Genomic DNA, 12,394 nt, shown 5'->3' on the forward strand with positions numbered 1-12,394 from the left:
GTTTTTTATTAGCTTCCCTGCAATCCAGTCAACACAAGACTTCCGAAATGTATAGCCCTCTAAACCTCTGTGGCAGCGGAGACTGCAGCAGTGGTAGTTTAAACTGAGGTTGCTTGGCCACGCAAGCGCTAGCTCTGCTAACCCACCCGTGTGGTCTGTCCCCTGGCAGAAATGGGGAGCAAAGCAGTGCAGGGCTGGCACGGCATGTTTTTAACAGTCCAAACATGGGGGTGCACAACAGTACTGAAGAAAGCTGCAGAACACAGATAACATGTCATTAATTTTTTATGGAAAACGAAAATGGAAGGGGGTCATTCAGCTGTCCCAGCTTTTTAACTTTCCTCTCTTGTGCTAATCAGGAGTTGAACATACTTTTCCGAGATACGCACACAGAGCACTCTTGTAAACATGACTTGCTTCCCTCATCCAAACAATGGCAGTAGCAGGGGGTTCTGCATGAGCAAAATGGCGGGGAGCTAGGCCTGCTGCTTCCATTTGGAAGAAGGCGTAGGTGTTCTCCAGGGAGAAAGGTTCGTATGTGCTGGCAGGGAACTGCAAGGGTAAAGAATGTGGCAGGAAATACAATTCGTTCACCCAAACTCTAACACCCCTCCTATAAACCACTGAGTCACACATTAGGAGCTGTATCTTAAACGTACAACAGTAATGGTTTCAAATGATCACAGGAGTTATGATCAAATCCAAGGCTATCAGGTTTAGGCCCAACTAAAGCCCAAACTAAACCTGAAAAAGTCACTCTTCTCTCCCCTGAAGAAACACTCAAAATTTGTCAAATCAACAGGATTCAGCGCACACTCCCCTTAGTTGAACCTCTGCTCTGAAACTATCTGAATTCCTTGTGTTTTTTCCTCTAGCCTGTCACCTGGGCTCAACAGAAGCCTATTAGAACATTATCCTAGTTTCCACAGCTGCTCAATTAACTGTTACAGATGTTGTCCAAGGTCATTCAAATAAAGAAGATTGTAATTCATTGGTAGCAAATGTAAAGGCTTTTATCCCCTCTGCCTACTTACCACCACTTTTTAATGGAAGAAAAGGGATGAAATTGCCTTTATAGTACCTTCAAGGACAAAGACTTTGGGCATAATCCTTGCATAAACCCTTGCCAGATGCCTCCACCCTCTATTGCATTAGGAACTGCCCTGAGTCTCAAAGCAGCTTGGTGCGAGGGAGCTCTTCCAGTGGGTTGCCCTCCATAAATCAATACATCACTCACTCACATAGTTCTCCAAACACATGGATATTACTATCTCACCAAGAGCAATGCAAAACCAAATTTGCTTCCAGCACATAATGTGCATTACTAAAACTCTGAGCAATATTTCCCAACCTGATGCTTTCGGGATGTTTGGGATAGCCACGTTCATTTCTGCCATTGCCCATGCTGCCTGCGGCTGACATGCACTGAAGGCCTAACTATTTTATGGCTCACCTAGAACATTTAGAAGGGCCCCCAGAGCAGGGCTGGGCCATGGAGCTGACGTCAGACCACAGTGCCCATCAGAAAGGCCACACGTTCACCATCACAGCCCTACAGGGACAGCCTGGCCTTCACTGACAAGAGCATCCTGGGTCTGTCTTTGAAGCATTAAATAGCCTACTAAATCAAAAGTGCAAGACTGCCACTGCATCCTGTGTTGTTAAGAGCTGTAAGAGGAAACTCATCAGGAATTTACTCTTTAATTTGCATATATTTCCCTTAAAGAATTGTGCCCTCATCCAAATACTAATGGAGTGATAAGAGTTCAGATGTTCTTTCCAACAACACTGCTCCCTGCTTTCTGTTCAAATGGCTTCCCCAATCACATAAGAACTGCCATTCATACTTTTTAAAAGGTATAATCATTCAAATGCCTAGAAGCAAGAACTAGAATAGCCTAGCTAAAAATATCCCTGTGATGAAACCTACCATGATTTCTGATATCTGGGAGAAACAAGAGTGCTGCATAAATAGGAGGAGGAAAAGGGTTCTCTAAGTGGCAGAAATAAAACTTAGTTTTTATCTAGCTCAAAAATCAGGCAAACCAAGCTTCCTTCATGGAAGAACAGCCAAAATAATGTCAGTGGAGTAACTGTAAATAAAAGGTTAGGGGCACAATCTTACAACTCCCAGCATGCTCCAAACAGCAATGCTGTTTGAACAGGCATTAGGTTGCCCCTTTAATTCATTTACATCCATACTGTTATGAAACGAATCACAATTTTGCAGCTCACCACAACCCTCTGAAACAAAGGCATTTATCCAACTAATTTTTGTCCAACTGTTTTCTAGCTAGAGCTTTTATGTTGCTTAGCTAGCAGTGAAAACACTGATATGCTGGTGAGTTTAATGGGAGTTTTGCATGAGAAGCTTCATGAGTGCAACAGAGCCCCCATGATGGAATTGGGATACCAGAGTGGAGGAATTGGACTAGTCAAATGCTCTGTCACTGGCTCATGGAAATGAAATGCGAAAAGCCTAGCGGACTGCCCATCTCAATCTCAACTCTCTTGCCCAAGCAGTAGCCAGACTACTTTAGTGAGTGAAATGGGTCACAGTGTAGACTCCGATGCCTATGAACATGTTTTATGACTTGTAGTTGCATAAGTTAATAATGGGATCTTGGCATTAGCACTAGGTTGTCTTTCCACCTGAAACCAAGACATTCTGACTCATGAACAGAACTCCTTGCCAGTTTGCATTTCCTGCCTGCATTAATGGCCTGACTAGGCCATCTTTCAAACTATCCTTCCTAAAGCTGTTTTAAATATGGCGTTGGCGGCACTCAGTTTACTGCCAGGCAGTAAACCTGAATGTAAAACAAATGACTTGGAGACCACAGTCAGGCCTGCAACCACAAACTGACACGGTCCCTGCTGAAAGAAGACGCAGAAGAGAAACCCAAGCTCTGGAAGCATTCATCATCCATGCAAGGAGCGGCTCACATGCTTACCACATGTGATGCATTGTGGAAGCTCCCAACGCTTAGCACCAGGAGTTCATTGATCTATTTATACATGTACCAAGGAGCGCTGAACAACAGTGGCAAACTCTCTGATGTTGCCAGACACGCTGGATGGGAGCATCCATTACAGCAAGGCTCAGAAGGGTGCTTCCTGCTAGACAATCATCTGGCCAAAGACGCCATGGCTTTGTACTGGTCTAAGACAGTCACACACATACACAGAATAACATTTCAAAGCGGGACTGGATTATCTGAACATGCTACAGGCCCCAGGTTACCTTCTCTGTAGCAAAATTACTTTTCTTCTTACTTTGATAGCAATGAGAACTGGCAAATGATGCTGCACATTGTATTTTCATGGAGACACACTGGCTGGAAGACACTAAAGGAATCAGGAGCAGACTTTCTGGGTTAGACTAAGCTATGGAGACATTATTTAGAGACAAACTGAACTCAAACATTTTTTTCTTTGTTCAAGTGAATAAAAAATTATAAAAAATAAAATTGGCATTAGAGCAAAGCTTGGTGATTTCGACAAGGACAGAGGGCTGTCGATCTAGCAGTTCCTTAAGAGGCAATTGAAATCAAAGAATAGTTTCTTCCTATCTGGATATTCCATGGCTCTTTTCCAGTCTCTTTGTATTTTCCCCAGTGGGATCAATCATTTTTCATGTATAAGAGCCCATGCATTATGTAGCAAAACACAACATCTTGCTACTTTTTCCTCAATATCATGACAGGAAATGTTCCAAAATGCTGCTTTTCTGTGAAGTACCTCAACTTGGCTTTGTACGTCTTTCAGGATATTTTCCATTGAAGGTTGCATATATTTCTCCATGTCAACGGAAATGCTGATGTCACTGACCAACAACCCACCCCTACAGGTTTAAAATGCAAACTGTGAGCAAGATGTTCCATGAGACTTGGCTTGTGGATGACAGTTAACCTGTAAGCCTGTGACAGATGCATCACCGTGTACTGCTGGCGTTTCTCTTCCATGTCCACTGAATTGCTGAAGCAGTGCAGGGTGGTCAAATTTGATGGTGGGTTCCTGGACCAGCCTGGCATCAGACGCAAAGGCACATCTCCAGCCATCAATATCCACAGCAATAAATGCCACCTGTAGCTGAGGACCCCTCAAAACAGCCAGACCAGATCATCCGTTATCCATAAGCAGTGGATCTACTTAAGGAGATGTGCTACTCAAAAGTAAGACCACTGATAAAAGAGAAAATAAAAGGCCCGCTGTGTAATATTTACATCTAGAGGCTGGGCCAAGGTTTGGTCCATAAACTCAATTTAAAAAATAAAAATCATATAGGAAGTAATCCAGTTTTTGGAGGATCTGACTATCATCAGCTGTTAGTAAAGGTCCTTCCCGGAGAGGCCTCTGGCCTGTAGTCGTATTTATTCAGTGTACTGGGATAATAGGTTGTCGTGTACACATTTGTTTGCTGCAAAGGATAGAAGTTGCTCCTGTCATCTGGTATTAGATTATTCTTGTTAAGTGTCTGCAAAAGAAAAGAAAGAGAGAAATGTTTAGAGAGACATCCTTTTCCCCTCCTTATTATAATTCTCACCTGTCACACACTCTGATATTACTTTATATTAATGACTTTCCTTCACCTCAGGTGGGTCTGTGTAACCATTTTATGGCTCTCCAGAGATGCTTTCTAAGGAGAGGGCCACAACTCTTCCCGCCTCCACCAGTGATTGGGGGAATCTGAGCCAATACACGACTGCAAACTAGGATTCACAGATGTTTCCCAACTTAGGGATATCTATTCTTCAAGTAGGTCGGACATGGTGTCTGGTGGCCACCACCATCTCCCATCAGTCATCATTGTGCAAATCATGCTGGGCCTAATGAGGAGCAACCACACACTGAGCTTAACCTTCCTCTGTTTGTTTCATTTCCGCTCCCTCCCAGTAACAGTGGACCCAAAAGGCACGAGTCTTTGCTTTGGAAGAACAGGTGCACATTTACCTGATCTCCATCTCCATTGGTAGATATCCAGGTTTGGACCCCCCGATAATAAGTGTGTCACTTCTGTAAGCTACAGTACAAGTAACAAGGCATGGTCACAGTTGAAGAGAAAAAAGACTGAGTCAGATTAGCAACCAAGTTACAAGTTGTTGCCGACAGCGTGGGGAAGTAACGAAGCTGAAAGGCAGGCAAACTTTTAACTGTTGATATTTAAATAACCAATTTCCTATTTTCCCTTTCCTTTCTAGGCATTTATCAAAGAACTACATCTAGTCATACCACTGATACACGCCGGTGTTTTCTTGCCTCCCACTGTGTAACAGTGCATGGTCAGAAACAGCGGGGTCTCATTTCATTTCAGCATCCTCCTGAGATTTTCTTCCAGTTGATGCTCACTATTTGTTGCCCATCCTGCTTTTCAGGAAGCTCAGGATGTTATTACATAATCTAATCCCACACTGACCATTTTCAAATGGGCGCATACCTATCATGAGGCAAGGAAGGAATTCTACTTGGCTGGATTGTGTTTGTGTTTTCCCATTCAAAGATTTGTCTCAAGTCCCACAGAATCTCAGATAATAAAACAAACATTTCATAGCATGTCATTATTAGCCCTTCTTACCTATGTTTAATGACACACAGAAGTAGTTACTATGTAAGTACAAATTTTATTATGACTAATAATGACACACAAAAGCAGTTGTTACATATGTACCAGCTTTATTATGATTAAAAGGTTTATAGCATGATATTGGAAAACAAAAATAGTATGACTGAATGAATGCTTTTTTAAAAATTTGGGGAAAGTTCCTTAATTTTTCACTAAATGCAACATAATTGGACGTTTGATCAAGCTGTATTCATTTTTAGGGAGCAGGCTTCAGGATGAATATTTAAAAAAAAGAATGAATAAATTTTAAAATTGGATTGTTTTATTTAGTGCTGTTTTTAAAAAATCAAGCAAAATATTAAATTCCTCATTTAAAAATAAAGGAACAATTAAAAGTCATCAAAGACATGCTAAAGTTGTAGTTACATTCTCATAAATATACTGATCAAATATGGATATTCATTTCAGTTTTCATCTCATGAAAATGTTCTGTTCAGACTAATTACCAGTTCTTGCTTCTGAGTGTCATGTTCTCTGGCTAGAGTCACAAGTTTAAAGAAACAGCTAAACAGAACTGTCACTGTGCTTATGTGCTAGTGGAGCTGGGTCCTACAAGGCAGACGGATTCAGGATAATATAGCAGGATAGATAACAATTGATGCTTAAAAAAATTAAGTGAGCTTTTTAAAGTTTTTATTTTTTTTTTCCTGCCCAGTAACTCTTTGCTTTAACCTACCAATCACAGACACTGCATTTTGGTTTGCTTTGTGTGAGAGCAAGCCTGGGCCAAGGCAGAGTGAAGCAGAAAGGAGCGACACTGGAAAGAAAAAGAGGAGACAAATTGCCCGATGTGCCTCTCCTTGCACTCTTGTGTTACGGTTCCAGCTGACCCAGGAGTTAAGCTCTACTGGACTCAAGGTAACTCAAGAGTCTAAGAAGAGCCATGCTGGATCAAAGCAAGCATCTTATTTCTGGGAAGACGCATAAGATTGTGCTGATAACCTCAAGCTGTTATGAGCACAGGTTGAAAGACAGATCCTACCTAGGAATATGATAAAGACATATCATATTTCCTCTACAGGTAAAAGGAAACTTGCAAAATATATACAGTGTGAGAAAGCAAAGCAAAGGCAGCTTACAAAAACAGTACAGTGCAAATTATTATTATTACTTCATTTCTATACCTCCCCACAGCTGAAGCTCTCTGGGCAGTAATACTCTTATATACGTAGAAGTTAAAATCTGGGGATGTGAGGGTTAATGAAAGCAAATGAATATAATGAAATTTGGGGAAATTTTGTAAAAGCAGTACTGACAGAAGGCAAAAGCTGTACAAGATTATAAGAATTTCTGGAGGGGATATGGGTACAATTGAAGTATATTATATATTATTAATTGTTATAGTATATGGATGGTAGTATTGGTCTCCGGGGTGGTGGATGCACTCTTTCATTTATTCTTTTTTAATTATTGTGTTCTTGTTATGTTATATTATTATTGTTGTGATTGTATTTATGGCTTTTTTCTGTCTAAAAAAAAGAAATAAAAAGGGGGGGAGGGGAAACTGAGATTGTGAGAGATCTAGTTAGCTGAAATCTAAGAGTCCCACTCAGTTCTGAAGCCCACTGGGTGACTTTGGGCCAGCCACTGTCTCTGAGCCTAGCACACCTCATAGGTTTGTTGTTGCAAGAATAAAATGTAGAGAAGGAGAACCTTGTAAGCTGCCTTGAGTACCTTGAGGAAAAAAGGCAGGACATAAATGCAAAATAAGGTGAAGACGAATGTAATAATAAAGTAGATGTAAATTATCGAGGCTTAGTGGTCAGATTTAAAGCCTTGTTCAGGAAATGTATGAAAATGCTTCAATGGAAAGCTTGACTTAAATCATGAGTTTGAACCAACTATTTTTCTGGTTGATCTAAATCACTGAAATCACTGCTTTAACTCACCATGCCCTAAATCAATCCATCCTGCTTGATTCATAATACATGAATGCAGGACCAGCGTGCACTGAGTGTGCAGTCCAAAGGGGGCAGAAACTCACAGGGCCAATAGTTGAAATAGCTAAACATGCAACCCTGTGACTTCTGTTCACCACTATGCCGCTGACGGTTACCTGGCTGTGGTGAAGCTGGAACTAGCCACACAGGATACAACAACAGGCATAGGATACAACAGCTGGCCACCTAAGAAACATGTCTGAGGAGGGCTGGACATTTTAGAGCTTGACGAACATGGAAAGCTCATGACACAACATGTGAAACAGAAGGATTATTAGTTAAATGAGTGAAGATATACTTCAAACATCCCACAGAAATTACGACGTGTCGATTCAAGTAAACAAAGTCATTCTGTCCCCCCAGATCTATCCATCTTGTATGCTCCAAGGCTATTTTAGCAAGTAACTTCAGAGCAAGTTATGGCTGCCTGACCAAACCCAAAACTCAGCCTGATAGCTGCAATTCAAATATAAACATTTTTCTTCCTTTTGATTTTAATTGCCTGGTGTTCACACGAGTATCCACTACTTAAAAGAATGGCTCATTTGTGCCAAGAAAAAGAAGCCTATCACATCTGGACATGTTCTGAAAGATAAGCAGTGAAAAACAGTGTTGCTACAAAGGATTTTTTAAAAAGGTAATTACATGGCTGAGACTTATACATCACAAATGAAACAGAGAATATCTTGCCCTCTTTTCACTGCTAAGTGTAGCCCTCTGCAACATGTATATTTATTCATTATCCTTGGAGTTTTCACTGATCTCCCACCCAGGTCACTAGCCAGGTCAATAACCACTTACGTTTTAGTAATCTATAGCATCAGGTACTCCTGGACCATCCAGCAGCCTGATACAACGACCTCTTCTATGGCCCTTTTTTGATCAAATGTGTGAGTTCTATTATCTGTATGACAGTAGGCCATGGATGCAGAACCTTGGCCCTGGGCCTGAATCCAGACTACCTGGGGTTCTGTTTCCCCACACTGCCACACTCCCTTCCCCTAGTCCACCCCTTTCCCCTGAGCAGCAATTGTTCCAGAAGTCTCCCTGCATTTTGAAAGGTGGAAATGCCAGAAGTAGTAGTCCTGGTCATCTGGGCAACCCCAGAAGGCTGGGCTGGGACCCCGGATGAGTTGGATTTGGCTTGTAGGCCTGAGTGTTTACAGCCCCGCTTTCAAGGGTTACACGAGAAAAGTGCAACAAAAAAATCAATCTGTTCTTCCATACATGCAATCTCTTGCTCAAAAGGTGCATGTGGAGCTGTGCAGAACCAGCCTACTGCGGCCCTGGCTTGCCCTCTTGCAAGTTCTCATAACTGTATTCCTTCCTGCTCTCTTTAAAGCCAAGCTCTGCCAGACAGTGAGGTGCCTTCTAGCTGAAGGGGGGCCCTTCCTGCCACTGCCTAAACACGGGAGGTGGCAGCCCAGGGCAGGTGTGCTATGCAGAGGCATGGCTGCTGGGTGGCAAGTACGCCACCGCCACCTGCAACCTCAGCCCTTCAGGGGTCACCGGAAACTCAGCATCTCTGCACCACTCTGGCCTGCCTTACTGCTGGCCCAGTCCTTTTCAAAGGTGGCATGCAGGAGCCCTTTATAGCTCAAAGGGGCAGACTCCAAATCTTTTGTTCCATTGTCATAGGTGGCCAAACAGGATTTTGAGACATTCTGTAATCATTCCAAAACCATCTGACAAAATGCTCCAGTGGTACTGGGAAGGAAAACAGCAGCATAATGGGGCTATCACATTGTCCATACCCAGCCGGCAAATAAGATGACAAAAAGGCCTGGGCTGGAAGCGGCTGAAGCCAATGCACCTTCTGCTTGTAGCTGCACAACGATGGCCCACGTGGTCTCTACTGCACAGCAGGCCAGCAGCAAGGCCGAGACAGCCAACGGCCAGTAACACTTCGCGTGAAACTTGACAGAGACAAACATTCAGGACCGTAAGTGGCAGCATCACTAAGACACACGTGACAAGCCACCTGGATCGCTGCTGCTACTGCTGCCGTTACCGCCACCACAAGGTAATGACACCTCCGCAAGATGCATCACTGCTCTGCCAGAAGAATCCTCTTTGCGTGAGAGCGGCCCCTCCTCAGCATGGCTGACTGCTCAATTTGATTCGATCCAATGAATTAAAGAGGGTCAGGGGAAGACACTAATAGCTTTCAGCTAAGCTGTGCTGCTAAATCCTTTTTGTTCATTCTTAGTAAGCCTTCTTGCATTCTCTTCCTAGCAGGCATTATGCAAATCAAGTGCCCCTTGAAGTGATATTTAGAGCTGCTGGATAATACAATCAAAAGAATGCTGTTTCCCCTCACTCCTTAACTCCCCCAAACCTTCCTTTCATAACAGATTCTGCAAGCAGAAAACATGTGCTTTGCCACTCAAGTGGTAAATATTCTTAAATGCCACACTGTTAAAAGTGTGTGTGTGTGTGTGGCCGGGGGGGGGGAGCTTTTTTTATATACACAATTCATTAATAAACATGATTTGTATTTCAGTATGATTTGGGAGAGGGTAGGAGGGGTGAGGGTGCTGCCAGAGATGGGGTGGGGGCCAGAATGGCTTAGTAGTTGAGCTGCCTAGCTCAACTCAAATCCAGCTGGTGCCAGGAGGGTGTTAACGAAAAGCAGTTGCTAACTTTCCAGACTGCTGTAATCTATCAGCTTTTGATTGATGGCTGAACTGTGTGCAGATCACTGTTGCAGGCTCAAATGATGCACAGCAGAGAGGTCACTCAGACAGAAGGAAAACTCTTACTGCAGATGTATCATTGCTTCTGCCATGCCACACATAGGGATGAAGGATGAGGGAAGAAAGGAGCCAGTAAAATTGAAAGAGCACCCTATCAAATTAAAAGATAGCAAATTGCCATCTTGCATTTTCCAAGAGATAGACGGGGGAAAATATCTATAAGCACATGTCTGGCCCAGTTGCACACATCTCCTTGGAATGGAAAACATTGTTGAAAGTCTGTTTTGCTATCTTACTCTTACACACACACACATATGCAGGCATGCACAAAGAGAAAGGAAAAAAGTGTTATTTTCAGTAGCAGTAAAAATGACCACCTACAAGGCAGTAAGATGTTCAGAAGTCAAGTGATGCTTTGGAACATTACTTACCCTTTCAGTTTTATTTCTCATTTCACAGCTGGCAGGTGCACCACTTTTGCCCCTAGGACTGCCATTTCATCTGAAATGATTATTCTTCGGGGAGGGGGAGAGATAAAAAGCGAAGGCTTTGCTCCCCCATTTCCAGACACAAACTATGTCTCTCAGTCCTCATGCACCAGCGACCCCTGCTTGCCTTGGGGATGTGCAAGACTGAGGCAGTTGGGAGCTCTACTGTTGATGGCAGGAAGACTATACTGTGGAAGCATCCACATTTCCTCCTTGCTGAAGAGGGCTGCATTGGCATATGGCCGAAAGTCCTGAGCCAGCGTTTGCCTGTCCTTATGCACACAGCACAGGCAAGCCATGGGAAATACGGATCTTGGCCTTGAATGGCCTCCAATCTGAACTGCTTAGGACCTGGATCTGAGCTTTGGGCCTTTCTAATGCTAGAACAGCCCCACCCAAGCTGGTACCCTCCTGATGCTTGGCACTACAACAGCCTGCACTCATGATTATCGGCCTTGCTGCTGAGGAATGTTTTGAAATCCAAAACCTTTGGACTGAACCTGCTTGGGGGAGGCTAGGAAGAAAAGTGATTAATTCTTTGTTTACGCCTTTTATGCTTACACTTCTGAGGGGCACCAGCTTGGAAAAGGCTGCTTTGATATGCAAGCGTCTTTTCTGTCCTTTTTTACCATGACCTAGCCAGTGCCTATCCCCTAGCAATCATCACTGGCAAGTTATCTAGATTAACTTTATGTTGTGTAAAGAAACACTTGCACTGGATAATCCAAATGTGCTTAAGACACATCCAGTGGCATGGCCCCTGTCAGTCATTAAGAACTCCTAACTGTGGGCTGGGGGAGAACTCCCTGGTTTGGAAGCTGAAGGTCCCAGTTCAATCCCTGCATCACCAGGCTGGGCTGGAAAGACTCCAGTCTCAAACCCTGGAGAGCTCCTGTCGGTCGGGTCCTAATACTGGGCCTCAGGGAGCGACTTGGTACAAGGCAGCTTCCTAAATCCGCCAGCACACTGATCAAATCAGATACAGGGTTTTCCTCAGACACATTTCATTCTTGGGGCTTTTCAGGGGTGTAATTTCCATCCACCTGGCTGGCATCACTGAGCGTCACAATCAGCCAAATATATTGGCAAGGGAGGAAATTCCATTATTGCCTGTGTATATGAGGTTTTTTGATCTCTCATGTTTTAGAGAAATGGCTAAATAACAGCAGGTGCTTGCATTTTAATAGCTTGTGTTGTCACAGTCCAAATAACCAGACTGAGCTGCGGATGGTTTAAGAAGCTCTATCATAATGCATGATGTAAACAACTTGTATTACAATACGCATTTGTGCTGAACATCAGGCAAAGTGCTGTAGAAACTGTGGCTAATTTATGGTCCACGAAGGGTTGATTAGATGACTAGAAAACAGTCCTCCCTATCTTGGCCGAAAGATCTGGCAACAGAACCAGAATATTTTTGACAAAAAAGGAAGGTGGTGGGGAGGAGGAAGAGCAGAATCTACAATGGGACTCTTTTCTTTTCTAGTCATAAGTGACCTGACTTGTTATCATCAGTAAAAAGATTGATGGGTCACAGCATTTCTCCTCTATTAATATTCCTATGAACTTGAATGTCTGAATCAACCTCAGATAGATACACCTCCTTGAAATTAAACCTTGCTGTGTCTGGAATATACTGCAGTTAAA

General features: G+C 43.1%; 1 protein-coding gene across 1 annotated transcript in view; it reads right to left on the reverse strand.

Moving 5' to 3' along the window:
• Window positions 1-4,112: 4,112 nt before the first annotated feature.
• SEMA5B (semaphorin 5B) overlaps window positions 4,113-12,394 on the reverse strand; it is a 303,228-nt gene continuing 294,946 nt past the window's right edge. Inside the window, exon 23 of the mRNA XM_044438272.1 lies at window positions 4,113-4,477. Within this exon, the coding sequence (XP_044294207.1) occupies window positions 4,322-4,477 (156 nt within the window). The 3' untranslated portion in view covers window positions 4,113-4,321. The remainder of the gene's footprint in view (window positions 4,478-12,394) is intronic.

This window comes from Varanus komodoensis, unplaced genomic scaffold, assembly GCF_004798865.1.
Source record: "Varanus komodoensis strain SLA01 unplaced genomic scaffold, ASM479886v1 scaffold32, whole genome shotgun sequence".
Taxonomy (NCBI): domain Eukaryota; kingdom Metazoa; phylum Chordata; class Lepidosauria; order Squamata; family Varanidae; genus Varanus; species Varanus komodoensis.